The 14,576-nt window shown below is 43.9% G+C and overlaps 3 protein-coding genes across 4 annotated transcripts; 1 reads left to right on the top strand and 2 right to left on the bottom strand.

The window, feature by feature from the left end:
* Nucleotides 1-1,615: 1,615 nt before the first annotated feature.
* Nucleotides 1,616-8,572, top strand: LOC120953694 (protein 5NUC). Its single transcript, XM_040373857.2, has 5 exons — nt 1,616-1,908; nt 5,748-6,075; nt 6,163-6,313; nt 6,382-6,638; nt 6,871-8,572. Exons 2-5 carry the CDS (start codon nt 5,855-5,857, stop codon nt 8,075-8,077), a joined length of 1,836 nt encoding a protein of 611 aa, XP_040229791.2. The 5' UTR covers nt 1,616-1,908; nt 5,748-5,854; the 3' UTR covers nt 8,078-8,572.
* Nucleotides 8,573-9,901: 1,329 nt separating this feature from the next.
* Nucleotides 9,902-12,300, bottom strand: LOC120953698 (serine protease snake-like). Of its 2 annotated transcripts, none has more exons than XM_040373861.2 (3): nt 11,230-12,300; nt 11,076-11,096; nt 9,902-11,011 (listed from the first exon to the last, which is right to left on the bottom strand). In XM_040373861.2, the coding sequence occupies exons 1-3, from the start codon at nt 11,297-11,299 to the stop codon at nt 10,149-10,151; spliced, it is 954 nt and encodes a 317-aa protein (XP_040229795.2). In that variant the 5' UTR covers nt 11,300-12,300; the 3' UTR covers nt 9,902-10,148. The 2 variants fall into 2 exon arrangements, with proteins under 2 accessions (XP_040229795.2, XP_040229797.2); XM_040373863.2 differs by having other exon boundaries at nt 11,076-11,111; nt 11,231-11,300.
* Nucleotides 12,301-12,416: 116 nt separating this feature from the next.
* LOC120953696 (serine protease snake-like) lies at nt 12,417-13,881 on the bottom strand. The gene is made up of 3 exons (XM_040373859.2): nt 13,617-13,881; nt 13,469-13,489; nt 12,417-13,394 (listed from the first exon to the last, which is right to left on the bottom strand). Exons 1-3 carry the CDS (start codon nt 13,684-13,686, stop codon nt 12,529-12,531), a joined length of 957 nt encoding a protein of 318 aa, XP_040229793.2. The 5' UTR covers nt 13,687-13,881; the 3' UTR covers nt 12,417-12,528.
* Nucleotides 13,882-14,576: the final 695 nt, after the last annotated feature.

The following is a 14,576-nucleotide window of genomic DNA, read 5'->3' as shown; positions in this document are numbered from 1 at the left end:
GCTCCAACGACTACGACGGTTCCGACCGGCTCCGGACGGCTCCGTCGGCTCCGTCGGCTCCGGACGGCTCCAACCGGCTCCGTCGGCTCCAACTGCTACGACGGCTCCGACCGGCTCCAGCTGCCGACTAGCGGCTCTAACGGCTCCAACGGCTCCGACGGTTCCGGACGGCTCCGGACGGCTCCGGACAGCTCCAACGGCTCCAACGGCTCCAACGGCTCCAACGGCTCCAACGGCTCCGAAGGCTCCGGACGGCTCCGACGGTTCCGAACGGCTCCGACGGCTCCGACGGCTCCAGCTGCCGACTAGCGGCTCCGGACGGCTCCGGACGGGTCCGACGGCTCCGGACGGCTCCGACGGCTCCGACGGCTCCAGCTGCCGACTAGCGGCTCCGGACGGCTCCGGACGGCTCCGACGACTCCGGACGGCTCCGACGGCTCCGAACGGCTCCGGACGGCTCCGGACGGCTCCGACGGCTCCGAACGGCTCCGGACGGCTCCGACGGCTCCGGGCGGAATCGACGATTTGAATTTTTCGGAATCGGAGCCGGAGTAGCAATGCTCGGAAGCGATTCCGAGCCGTGGGTGCGATTCCGGTTACCCATCACTAGTTTACATCCTGTTGAATATTGAATTCTATCTACCTGATCGAAATGCTGGTTTATCAATGAATTTAAAACTTTTAGATCTTTTCTACGAAAAGGTAATATTGTACCTGCATGCTGTCTAGTGTGGCTGCTTGACACGCGTTTAAATAACAACGAACTTACTGTATGCACATACATGATAGCTTATCACGATGATGTGCTGGATTGGTGTCGCCAGTAAAGTATGACACTCGCGATACTGTTTGAACAGATTGCACTGTGTTGCAAGAAAACAAATACTAAATGGGATTTTTTGTGAAGAAATGATACATAACAACTCTGGTACTTGGAACTGTATATAGATCTTGTACGTGAATCGATCACAACGAGATTGTACACTCGAGTCTATGGAGTCTTTCGTTAAAGAATTTCTGAAGAAATAGGTATTTTCAACTAAATTAACAATACTTTAACTTTATCTTGGTATTTTTTCAGTGTTTATCACCTCGAAAGCTTTCCGTTACAGATAATTTAAAGATTTAAACAGTTCATGCATGATTCTGCCTCGCACACGTTTCGACCTTGTTACATCAATGCCCTCGGAATACATTTAGATAAGAACGCATGTGGGAAGAACATGTTGAAAAGATACCGTTTATCTGTCCTCTTCTCTCCGTCGCAAATTGATAACATGCAACAAAAACACACAGACACACACGTCTATGCATGTATACATTTTGTCTCAAAATTCCTCTTCCGACTCTTTTTTGTGCATGTCTGCCCTCATACTGGCTCCTGAATTCTTCTCTTGCCATGTTGTCCTTAGCGAGTGAGGCATGCAATCCCGATCCTTCTTGTTGCTACGCACGCGATCACGAAAATAAGAAAACATATCACACAATCATCAACCCGACCATCTTACTCCGGAGCGCTCCGGTTTCCCCTCTGCCCGACCCGATCGGCCGACGGTAACCGACTAAATATTGTTGCGTACGATCACTCATATTTAGTGTGCCGACGGAGCTCGTGTTTGTCGGATCGGCACGCCGCGTTAAACGGCCACACAGGCAAACGGCAGTAATAGGCCAGTTTTGAATGCTTTTCTTCACAAAAAATAATTTCTTGTTTAAGTTTGTTAATCCTGCCGGATGCAAGCAGCTTATTACTACTCTTAAATCGATGGTCCACGAGCAGTAGCACAAACAGGTGATGCTATACATCTCACCATCGCTAAACGAACACGATCGCGTCCAAAATGCCGTACTAGACTGATCAACTATACCGGTTGGCGTGTGCAGGTGCTGGAGGCAATACATCATCACGTGAGTAAACGAGTCACTAAGGGCTGTGATTATGAAGCCCACGGGGCACGGAAGGTGTGAAAGTGGTTAAACCTTGCAACCAGTTTGCCCGAAATCGCCTGGAAAGTGATGAAGAGGAAGTAAATGCGTTGCAAAAAAATATGGCGAACAATGCTAGTGACCTTAAACGTGACCATTGCCTCCGGTGGCTCACAAACACGTTGCAAAAAGCTACTAAACCACACGATAAAGTGGTAATTTGCTGGAAGATTACCGGCAGCAATGATGCATTACGTTGTGTTGTGTTGCTTTGTTCGAGTTACAATGCGTGTCAATTTTTTTATACGCTTGCGTTTGATTTCAACAATTCGGAATGTGTGCGTGAATTTGTGTTCTAACCTGTTTGCTATGTATGTGAACTCAAGTTCAAAAGAGTGTATGTATGTGTTGTAAGTGTGGTTTACAAATCATTTTCAAAACATTTTATTCACCAAAACTGCGCATGTGAGCCGCTGCGGGACGTCTCATAACAGTGTTTTGTGTTGAAAAGGAATAAAACAAGCTGAAGGTAGAAATAAAAAAAAACCTTTGGGTGCCACTCTGTGGAACTGAAGCTGCAAACGTAAATCGAAAATAGATCACACGATGCCAATGCCGACCGATAGCAGGATGCGAAACGTAACGCTCGCTTCAGCCGGTATGATCGTTTTGCTTAGATACGCGCGTATCTCTTCCTAGAGAGGGGAGAGGCTTTACACCTAGACGGTTGAGAGACACAGACCACAAGAATGTAGCAAAATGCTCCACTCTTCTCATGTTTCGAGGTTAAATGTCACTTACGCAAATGGTTTGCCCACTTAGCGCTGCCGAAACGAGGCTATTCCAAAGATCCATCGGCAGATTGTTCGGTTTTCTTTTTAACTGCAAACGCACAAAAACAAAAACCTAAAAAAACAAAACTAAAATTGTGAAACGGTAAGCTGTGCTCCCGATCGTTCCATTTGTCATCGGAGCACGGGGACACGCGCAACGACCGGCTGTCGATTGAAAGTTAATTATATCCATTTTCCCGCTCCTGGGACGTTCAACCCTCGGCTTAGCATCTTGCCTACTACCGAGCTAGCTAGTACAGTGGTCGGCGAAGTATGGTTTTGAGCCGCATGCCATTATTTGCTTCCTAAAACCATTATTCATTTTGCTGATACCTTGATTGATGATGATACTATATTACTGTATTACAACTTGAAGTTTATTATTGCACTGATATTTATTATTGTTACTTGATGATATTTTGCATGGCCGCTATTTTATAGATTTATACACGTTCTACTTCATAGTTGTCCACCACTGAGCGCGTGTTTGGTGATCAGTTTGTATCATTGGCGTATTTGCGTCACGATAACACGTCAAAGACGCTACAGGTGATGAGTAAATTGTTTACCGACTGTGCCTAGTGAAGTGTTTCGACTGCGAGAAAGTGTTTGAAACGAACCGACATCGTAGCATGCGTTGCAAAAAAAAGGTACAGGCAGGAATTTTGTAAGCACGTGACATTGGCGACAGTGAAAGTGTTTACAGCGAACGACGAAACCACGTGGGCACGTTTTGCTACGAAAGGCAGGAAATAATTCCGGTGTTTAAAAGCAAATAGAGATAAAAATGACCACGTGCATTAGGTGTCATTAATGGACCACGGTGTACAATTATTGGATTGTCTATTTTTTGTTTCTTCAAGAAACGAAAAAAAGTCATACTCGTGTCTGTCTGTGGATTTTTTTGTTCGCAGCTAAATGTCGGAATCGATTTGAAATGTGCTGCTAATTAAAAATCTTTTCATGGTGAGGTGTGCATGTGTATCCAAAGAACAGTAATCCAACGATACGCGCTTTCAAGGTTAAAGATTTTAGTGGAAAAGCTACGAGTGGAACAATACATTTGCAACAGAATCATTACGTTCTATTCAAAATGTACAAATGGCTGAGAAGAGACTTTAGACAGGGGAAATCTACATTAAAATATAATAGTAGGCAATTATCTTTTGTTCGAAACACAATTGCTGACACAATAATTAACACCCATCAAATGTTTCCACGTTCAACCAGATACAATAGGACAAAACAATTTTAATTTGCTATTATTTCATTAAAATCGCTAATGCATGTTTAATTCCCTTTTTTTTAATTCCGGTGCATTTTACTTACTTGACTCATCTACTGAAATACGTTTTTTTCCATTTCCAGTAATTTCTATTATACTTAGCTTCCACAACGTGTTTCAAACTAACCGTTCGATAAGTAATATTTCTTGCGAATAATTATATTCACTATGTTATGATAGAGAACTGAGCTCCTAAAAGACTTTATTGAAATAGTAGCTGATGGCAATTATTGAATGTACTTGTTTTTACTATAATATTACTTTTCGTTATTTAAAACTAGATTGAGTTGATAGTTTCCTTTAACCTTTTACGAAGTTAGATATCTTATTTAACAGAACGTTGCAATTGGGCATCATTATTTTGCTATTCATTGCACTTTATAACGTTTTTTTTGTCTTATTTCATCTTATTCCAGTAACTACATTTACCGTTTTGTGTTCTACTTTGTGCATATCATCACAATGTGGAGGCAATTTAGCTATTACAGTTCGTAACAATTAGCGTCATCCATTATCTTGCATTATAAAACGACAGCACGTTGGAATGGTGATCAAGGTAGTGTTAATTGCCTCGGTCTTAGTGTCAATCATAAACGGAATTAACAGAATGGAGCTGGTTGATACTAGCGCTTAAAATGCCGACAGTTAACATTGCGAACATCTCAAATGGTTCCAGTGGTTGATGTTTGGTTCTGAAATTTACATCATTTAAACTGGACGATAAAATTTATTTCTTAAACCATAAAAACTACGTAAAATAAAAACATGACCATTCCTGCTACTGAACCCCAGGCTAATGTTTAATTCAATATTATTTTCAACATTTGTTTTGTTGTTTGATGCAGGGATGCTGAAATCTCTGGGATTTTCGGGTACGGGAAGCAACTTTTTGTAGCTGTAGCAATACAGAATGGGAAGCACATAAATTTGACGACATATTTTAAATTTAATTAAGTCATATTAATTATAGCTGCTTGCAGCAATTTCAAATCTGTTTAAAAACTGTAAAATGTCTATTAAACAATTGATTACAAATTTATTGCAATGTTTTGTTTCGCTCAGAGACATAATTGAATTTACAACTGGTATATTCTTGTTTTATCACACAGCGTGACATATACTATTATATATTATTTTATATTACTCAAATAGCTAGATCAACAATAGCTTTGAAATGCGAGGAATTTCTATTTTACATACAATCAATGTTATGCATATGCAATTATTGGCGATATGTTTGAACCTTCTTTTTCCTTCCATCAAAATTCGTGGGGGTTCTGCACTTAATCAAAACTGCTCACAAAAGCTTTATTGTCAATTAATCAAGCGCGACAGCATACATCATCCGTGGTAAACGCGTCCATAACCTTACCGTCTATGATAAGCCGCATCCGCCAAGCACGCGTACGTCTTAACGAATGCACGGTGCGCTCGTTGAGAATCGGCAACCGAGCTGGCTTCAAACAACACTTGGCACAACAATACATACCGCTTGATAACCGCCAATTGTTATCGATAACACGGTGGAATAGTAGATTGGTCTTGTAAGGGTGGGATGATCGTAAATGGTCACGGGAAGAGCATTTTTCTACGACATTCGTGACCGAGCAGTGGCATGGCTCTACGGGGTTTAAGATAAATTGTGCACGAGAAGGACTGTTGTACATCTGGTGATAAAGTGTGTTACCTTTCATAAATTCCAGCAAACAACTTAAAGCATCGTATCGTCTTACGTCTAGTGATTGCAAGCTAGTTTCTTCTGGAATCTTTGAATACCCTGTAAGACTGAGGACATTCTAATCCTGGCACCATGGCACGGAGAACAACACACATTCCGCTCGTGGCGATAGTTCTTGCATCCGTCTGTTCTAGCCTTGCCGCACCGAAGGCAGGTGGTTTGGAGCTTATCATACTGCACAACAACGATATGCACGCACGGTTCGAGCAAACTGGCGCGTACAGCAACGACTGTCAACCGTCCGATGTGGCCAGCAACCGTTGCTACGGAGGATTTGCACGCGTAGCGCACAAGTGAGTATCGCGGTCGCGCTAGTGCAAAACGCACGTTTCCATAGCGCTCGATGCTCATGCATAAAAACTGTTTATCTATGTTGGCAGGGTTCGCGAATATCGAGCAACAGAGGCGTCTGGTGGTCTTCCAGTTCTGTATCTCAATGCCGGCGATACTTACACCGGCACGCCATGGTTTTCCGTGTTCAAGGATAACATCACCGCTGCATTCCTTAACATACTGAAACCCGACGCTATCGTACGTTAATTGCCAAACATCATAGCAGTATGCACGACCTTTCTGACCACACTGTACACTATTTTCAGTCCCTCGGTAATCATGAGTTCGATCTGGGCGTCGAAGGATTGGTTCCGTTCCTGAACGAGGTTGACTTTCCTGTGCTGGTCACTAATCTTGACCTGTCAAAAACGCCTGAAATGCAAACGAGCAGATCGTTACAACGTTCCATCATTTTCACGAAGGCGGGCGTACGGATCGGTGTGATCGGATATCTGACTCCGGAAACGAAACAGCTGGCCCCTATCAACACCGTCGAGTTTCTTGATGAAATAGAAGAAATCAAGTAAGTAAACTGCTGATAACAACCTTGCATCATAAGTTGTTGCGACGTCGATTGCATACTAGCAGGCTGGTTTAAGATCATAAGCTAGCGAGCAAAGTAATGCGCCTTACGCTATGCAATTTGTATTGCAGCTTCCACGGTGCAATTTTAGTGTCGTTTTTTCAGTCGTTATGCTATTGCTCATAAATTGCTGCCTAAATTCATACATTAAAATCATTTTACCACTTTTCAGCAAAGAGGCAACGTCACTAAAAAATCAAGGCGTCAATATTCTGATCGCCCTCGGACATAGCGGACTGGAGCGTGACAAAGAGATTGCTGCACAGTGTCCCGACGTAGATCTCGTCATCGGTGGCCATTCGCACACCTTCCTCTACAGCGGTACCGCCCCGGACGTGGAAGATCCGGCCGGTCCATATCCGGTGATGGTGAAGAACGCAGCCGGAAAGGAAGTGCCCGTAGTGCAGGCGTACGCGTACACCAAGTATCTTGGCTATCTGCACCTGCAGTTCGACACGGAAGGTAATCTGATCGAGCTGGACGGAACGCCTTTACTGCTCAACGGAACAGTAGAGCGTGACTCGGACGTATTGCAGCTGCTGGAGCTGTACCGACCAGGCATCCTAGCGCTCGACGCACAGATCGGCCATTCAAACGTGTTTCTCGACTCTAGTCGGTGTCGGTTCGAGGAGTGCAATATCGGCAACATGATCGCCGATTCGCTGGTGATAACGTATGCGACGACACGCGAGCAGAGCAACGACGGGTTCTGGACGGATGCTGCCATCGGGTTCATACAGGGCGGTGGCATACGAGCATCTGTCAATGCCGGTCCGATAACGATGAAAGATCTCAAGACGGTGCTTCCGTTCGGCAACGCGATGGTGGTGACGGATGTTACCGGTGCTCAGCTGCGTCAAATGCTGGAGCAGAGCGTGCACAGGTACGATGGGGTGTCCGGGTACGGGGAGTTTCTACAGATGGCGGGCGTCAATGTGGAATACGATCTGTCGCGCCCTCCGATGCAGCGTGTGGTACATGTGAAGGTACGGTGCGCCCGGTGCCAAGTACCTGCGTACGAGGAGCTGCAGGACGATGGGGTCTACCGCGTCATACTAAGCCAGTTCCTGTACGATGGAGGCGATGGGTACGAAATGTTACCCGGCTCACCGAGACAGCTGCTCACCTTCGGTGAATATGAAATAACGGAAGAATATCTGAAGCGCTACTCGCCGATTTATCCAGCGATCGAATGGCGCATCCGGATGCAGGGACAACCGGACGTTACCACGACCGACGGTCCGGGGGGAGCCAGCACTACCACCATGATGACGACCACGACCGAGAAGGACAATGGTGCGGGGCGCACCCACAGCCTAACGATTTCCACCGTTGGAATGACGCTATTGGTCACACTGCTGTCACGGCAACTACTATAAAAGCTGGTTTATCAAGGTGCAATACTTGGATTTCAAGCATTTTCAAACCTTAACTTCGGTTACAATTGTCAAGGAAAACAGTAATCTACATACATCTTGTGCAGAAGGATCCTCTTAACTTTTATTGATAAGACTGTGCGTAATCTTTTGTACTAGATTTCATGTATCTTGTTGTTTTCGTACAAAAAAAACCAAGGTTAAGGATTGAAAATTGCTAGCAATTGAAGTGTTCTTGGACTTTGATTACCGGATACGTGGATTAGTAAGGATTCATAAGCACAATCCGGGGATGTGTATGTATAGTGTACAAAAGGAAAGGGTATTTCCCAAGTGGGAAGCACACACACGATGATTTAAAGCACGAGTAAGCGAACAAAATCACTAATCACTTATCAGACTTATCAAACTTCTCACTTTGAGATTGAATTGTAAAGGTAAAGCTGTTGTAGCTTTCAGAAACAAAGTACAAAAATAAAACAATATTGAAATACATTACGAATCGTGGAAGCGCAATGAAGCAGCATGGTATAACAAAACCAAAGGCGTAATGAAACCTAATGACTCACTTAATTGGGTCTAATGTATTAAGGCTTTAGCTTTACCTACATTACCTTGCTATCCAATCAGTCCCAATTTAGAGTTGCGTGTATTGTATGATAAATAAACGAAGAACTCGTTTAATTTTGGTGTTCTTGCATTCTCTTACAGGGGATTTCAAGTCATTTTTCAATGTGTGCTGCATATTTTGTCGCTCACGAAACTTATTTTAACATCTACGAAAATAGGTCAAACGACACATCATTGCGAAGCATAAGTCCTCCCTTTTTTGTAGTTTGAATGATGAAGTCTCCATAGGCAAAGCTCAATATGACTGTTAACACGACACTCAATAGGGCTGATATGGCCCTCCCCCCTCCTCCACAGCAAGTTGCGTACTTACTTCGGGTAGCCAGCCGTTGACCTGTGTTTTGTAAGCGAATCCGAACCAATTGTACGATCAGGATCGATAAGCGCTCCACGAAAACGGTGTAAAAGGGTTATTAACATATCCGATACGCAAAGGGCTAATCCAGATTCTAAGCCGGCTGCATCTTACCTTAAGCGGTGCTGCCCCACCAACCTAGCACCAACACTAGCACCACACATTGCAGCCTCCAGATTAACAATGTTTTATTCTTTGACATTGATAAAACTCTCACAGGCGACATATGCTCTAGGTAATTGCAAACACGCTTCTTGATGAAGCTTTTTGATTCTCAAACCTGTATCAAACGTCAACGTAGTCTGGCGGAACGTTGTACACTGTGCGTTAGAAGTAGCACGGATCAACACGGATTCGTCCCAAACTAGTCGACTTGCACGACCTGGTATTTCCATTTCTATAACGAAGCGCTTCCGCTGCAAACTAGTTTGTGTGATCTTTTGCCGCGACTATCAGAATAATGTGTCTAAATACTAGAATTTTGGCCCATGTAGAATTTTTTTCTTATGCTTTGCTGGCAAGAAACCGGATAACGTTTACCAGGACGTATTTGGCAGCGATGACATGATTATAATGCTTACTCTATTTATAGAAGTTGAATCAGTGGAGTTTTTTATCTGTTTCATATATCGGTTCTCGAAATCATTTTCATATTCTGTTATATGTTCTATGGTATCGTGATTTTCCGTGGGGAATTTCACAATTATGTATTTTATCTGAATCGCTGTTTTTTTTCTAACGCGGCGACCGATATTGTAATCTCCTCGTTTTTTTCAGTCCTTATTTCGTAGGATATTTTTGGCGCGATCTGAATTGGTCATGTTTTGAGACATTTTATGTCATTGTTTTTTACCTCGCTTAAATGCGATCATTTTATTTCAAACTCATTCTTAGCAGATTGCACACATTATTGTTTTTTTTTGTTTTTACTGCTCCAAGCTTAATTTTAGAGAAAATATTAAAAATTTAAAATATATTGTCGTATAATGTTATGAAAAATAAGTTCTTACCAACATAACACTAGGAGCATCCTTAACATATTTCTACCATGCGATAGTATTGTGGTGATATTTTTATCTTATTTTTATCTCACATCGCATTAGCACCCCACACGTTGTCCTCTATCCAATCAATGTAGTGTGAAACCTTCGTGTAGATCGCCTTCGCATTGGGACCGCCACAAACCCCTCCAATCGACGTGATACCAACCACCGCGAACGAGCAGGATCTCGGGTTGGTCACCACCTGCAGCGGTCCACCCGAATCGCCCTGGCAGGTGTCACGGCCCTCGACGATGCTACCGACGCACAGCTGCCCATCACGAACACCCTGACGAAACTTTGGATGGCTCTTAAAACTGCGCTTACAATCACTGACCGGAAACTCGTCCAGATTCACCTTCATCATCACGGTGGACAGTGTAGTGCCGAACGTTTCGTTATACCCGAACCCGGTCGCAATGTAGCGCGTAATGTTGCGCTCCTCCGTATCCCACAGACAGGCTGGCCGGATGTGTTTCGATAGGATGATCGGGTACTTTAGCTTTACCAGCGCAATATCATGGTACGAGCGTGTACTCAAGTAGTCCTGATGTCGCCGGATGCTTGCAATGTCGCTATCATATTCGTCGTTTGATTCCGACTTGGTATCGTACTCACCGACCCGCACGATTACCGGATCACCTTCATTGAAACAATGAGCAGCGGTCAGGATGTGCTGATTGCTGATGAGCGTACCACCGCAGAGAAAATCGTAACCTTTCTCTCCATCCTTCTTAGGATAGCCCAGTAGGGCGTGATGCGGAAACTCGCCGTACTTTGCCTGCTCCCCGCCGACGATCAGCTGGACGACGTTGCTACAGTTGTACACCTCGAACCGGATCGGTTTCGAATTAATTGTGAGCGGTACCAACGACGATTGGTTGACCACTATATTTCGGTACTCTTCACATTCTGCGTAAGAGGGAAAGTACATTTACGCGATCGATGAACAACTACATTACCGCAACATACTTACTTCGGGTGGTCAGCCGTTGACCTGTGCGTTGCATGCGTTTCCGATCAAATCGTCCCATCCGGGAAGGCGAACAGTGCATTACGAAAACGGTGTAACAGTGTCATTAGCCTGTTATCAAATACAGAAAGTAGCTTCTTTGCCGACCGTATCTTACCTTGAGCGATGTAACCCCATCGACATAGCACCAACACTAGCACTACACATTGCACCCTCCAGATGGACATTGTTTTAATCTTGGACACTATTAAACTCTCGCAGACGGCATAGGCTCTGAGTAATTACAAAGACCTTTCGAGCTCTTAGTCGCGTACTGTATCATTCAGGATAGAAGTTGCAACTTGCCTTTCCGATCGTGCGGGTCTCTATTTATACTAAATTTACACCACTGGGAACATGTTTATGTTTTTAAAAACGGTAGCGAACTATACCGACCCACCATCACTTATCAATAGACATATTGCACTAATTACCCACACATCTTGACACACATCTTGTGTTGACACACGATTGACCGCAAACAACAACAACAAAGCTCCTACCATTAATCTCCAGCATATTTTTTTTCATGCGATCGCTGATCCAACTTCGAATTAATCGATGATTGTAAATTATATTCAGTTATGTTACTATAATGTGCGAAGTGTCTGAACTAAACGCGACGAACGAAATTTCACAAAACGAGCAACAGCTTTTGCATTATTATTTATTGTTTTGCATCATTACCGTTAATGTTGTTAAAAAAACGACCAATACGCAAAGTACCATTACGAGAGGTTTCCTAGGATAGTGTATTGTTTTAGCTTTTTGTTTGTTTTGCTCCTCAAACCAATTGTTTTACTTTACATTCACGTTATATGGAAAACAGCTTTTCGCATAACAAGTGAGGCACTGGAACGCGAGGATCCCATGTACTATGAAATGTAGCTGACTTACTCAAATGTATTTCTTGGTAATATTTTCTACAATAATGGCCAAATTCGCATAATAATGGTAACACTAGTTCACTACAGACTGATATGATTGCAATATTTATACTATGCTATATTCAATGTTTTAAACAACCTGTCAATACGTTTTCTATGATGGAAAAAGTTAATTTGTTTCAATTTTTAAATAGATTGTTATCAAGCGTAACTACAGTGATGAGAAATAAAAAAAAACATTGCACAATTATAAGCCTTCTCAAATGCTACCACAAAATTTGATTGTAAAGGTTGCTGCTTTAACTCACTTAACTGCTCATAGATCTCATGGAAACATTTAATTGTTATTGCTTACCGTACACAAAGTCACAAGGTAGAGATATCTATTTTTTTAATGAATAAATGAAGAACTCGTTCATTGTTTTGTTGTTGTTTTATATGCTTTTACCAACGAAATGTGCCAAACTGTCATTCATTTTGTCACCCAAATGCCATCGATCAATCACACATCATACGTAACACCACCACTCTCACATCGCATTAGCACCCCACACGTTGTCCTCTATCCAGTCTATGTAGTGTGAAACCTTCGTGTAGATCGCCTTCGCATTGCCAATGCCACAAACCCCCCCAACCGACGTGATGCCAACAACTCCGTATGAGCAGGACTTTGTGTTGGTCACCACCTGCAGCGGTCCACCCGAATCACCCTGGCAGGTATCGCGGCCCTCGACGATGCTACCGACGCACAGCTGCCCATCACGAACACCCTGCTTGAACCGACGATCACCCTTAAAATTGCGCTCACAATCGCTGACGGGAAACTCGTCCAGATTCACCTTCATCATCACGGTAGACAGTGTAGTGCCGTACGTTTCGTTATACCCGAACCCGGTCGCAATGTAGCGCGTACTGTTGCGCTCCTCCGTCTCCCACAGACAGGCTGGCCGGATGTGCTTCGATAGGACGATCGGGTGCTTGAGCTTCACCAGTGCAATGTCATCGTACGAGCGCACGTTCGAGTAGTTCGGATGCCGACGGATGCTTGCAATGTCGCTGTCATATTCGTCGTCTGTTTCCAACTCGGTGTCGTACTCGCCGACCCGCACGATTACCGGATCACCGTACGCGAAGCAGTGAGCAGCGGTCAGGATGTGCTGATCGCTGATGAGCGTACCACCACAGCGGAAATCGTATTCCCATTGGTTTCCGTTCTCCTTGGAAAAGCCCAGCAGAGCGTGATGCGGAAACTCGCCGTACTTTGCTTGCTCCCCACCGACGATCAGCTGGACGACGTTGGTACAGTTGTACACCTCGAACTGGATCGGCTTCGGCTTAATCGTGAGCGGTATTAGCGTCTGTCGGTTGACCACTATATTCTGATACTCTAGACACTCTGCGCAAGAGGGAGGAGGAAAGTTATTGTACTATACGCGATCGACGATGACCCCATTGCCGCAGCCTACTTACTTCGGGTGGCTAGCCGTTGACCTGTGCGTTGTAAGCGTTTCCGAACCAATTATACGATCGGGATGGATCAGCGTATCACGAAAACGGTATAACAGTGTTATTAACATATTAGATACACAAAGTGGCTTCTTTGCCGACCGCATCTTACCTTGAGCGATGCATCCCCACCAACCTAGCACCAATACTATCACCACACATTGTAGCCTGCAGATGGACATTGTTTTGGGATGGACTTCCAGGCGGCACTAGCACTGCGTAATTGCAAAAGCCACTTCTTGATAAGGCTGTCCGACTCTCAAACACCCATCAAACGTCACCGTCGTTCGGCGGCAAGTTTTACACTGTGCGCGATCCACGACACGAAACATCCCCACACTGACCGGTTAACGAAGCGCGGAACGGTCAATCAAATGAACTGGTATTTCCACTTCTGTGGCGACGCGCCGCTACTGAAACTAGTTTGTGTAATCTTCTGCTACTACTAACGAAGTGATGCGCTTCAATACTGAACTGTTTGGGTTTGTTTTGTTCTTTTTTGCTTGTAAGAAACCGGCTACGGTTTTGCTGGAGGCGTTGGTTTGCGATGGTCGCTAATGCTAATTCGGTAGTCCCTTTGAATACTGTTGAATTTCACAGTGTTAGTCGCTATTAATAGTCACAATGAAGTTAAATAGAATATTTTAGTATACAAAATCTTCTTCTTTTTCTGAATACATAAAAAAAACGAATCAAACTGGTTATGCGAGGTTGCACTGTATTCATGTAAATATTTGCCCCGTGAACATATGTTGAATTATATTTATGTTTGGATGTACATTCTCCAATCCTTCAGGATAAAATATTGCTATGATATGATGATAGGACTACCATGGAAGGTCATAGTAGAATATTCTGTATTTGTTAGCAAAATGATGTGTGGTCGGCTAAACTATTTCCTTCTAAAAGAATCTTACAACGCATTTGCATCCCAAACGTTTTCCTCCATCCAATCCAAATAGTATGCTACTTCCGTATAGACTGCGTACGATTTCCCAATTCCACACGGTCCTCCAAACGATGTGCCAGCAACGACATGGTACGTGGACATTAGTCATTAGCTCCAACGATG

The sequence above is a fragment of the Anopheles coluzzii genome, chromosome 2, assembly GCF_943734685.1.
Source record: "Anopheles coluzzii chromosome 2, AcolN3, whole genome shotgun sequence".
Taxonomy (NCBI): Eukaryota; Metazoa; Arthropoda; class Insecta; order Diptera; family Culicidae; genus Anopheles; species Anopheles coluzzii.
This window is presented reverse-complemented; position numbering and strand designations above follow the sequence as displayed.

Bases quoted from the DNA above. Each gene is read 5' to 3' on its own strand.
- LOC120953694 (XM_040373857.2), top strand. From the start codon at position 5,855: ATGGCACGGAGAACAACACACATTCCGCTCGTGGCGATAGTTCTTGCA. The intron at 6,076-6,162 runs GTGAGTATCGCG...CTATGTTGGCAG, and splicing joins TTTGCACGCGTAGCGCACAA to GGTTCGCGAATATCGAGCAA. The intron at 6,639-6,870 runs GTAAGTAAACTG...ACCACTTTTCAG, and splicing joins GATGAAATAGAAGAAATCAA to CAAAGAGGCAACGTCACTAA.
- LOC120953698 (XM_040373861.2), bottom strand. From the start codon at position 11,299: ATGTCCATCTGGAGGGTGCAATGTGTAGTGCTAGTGTTGGTGCTATGT. The intron at 11,097-11,229 runs GTAAGATACGGT...TGCAACGCACAG, and splicing joins ATGGGGTTACATCGCTCAAG to GTCAACGGCTGACCACCCGA. The intron at 11,012-11,075 runs GTAAGTATGTTG...CCTCTTACGCAG, and splicing joins TCAACGGCTGACCACCCGAA to AATGTGAAGAGTACCGAAAT.
- LOC120953696 (XM_040373859.2), bottom strand. From the start codon at position 13,686: ATGTCCATCTGCAGGCTACAATGTGTGGTGATAGTATTGGTGCTAGGT. The intron at 13,490-13,616 runs GTAAGATGCGGT...TACAACGCACAG, and splicing joins GTGGGGATGCATCGCTCAAG to GTCAACGGCTAGCCACCCGA. The intron at 13,395-13,468 runs GTAAGTAGGCTG...CCTCTTGCGCAG, and splicing joins TCAACGGCTAGCCACCCGAA to AGTGTCTAGAGTATCAGAAT.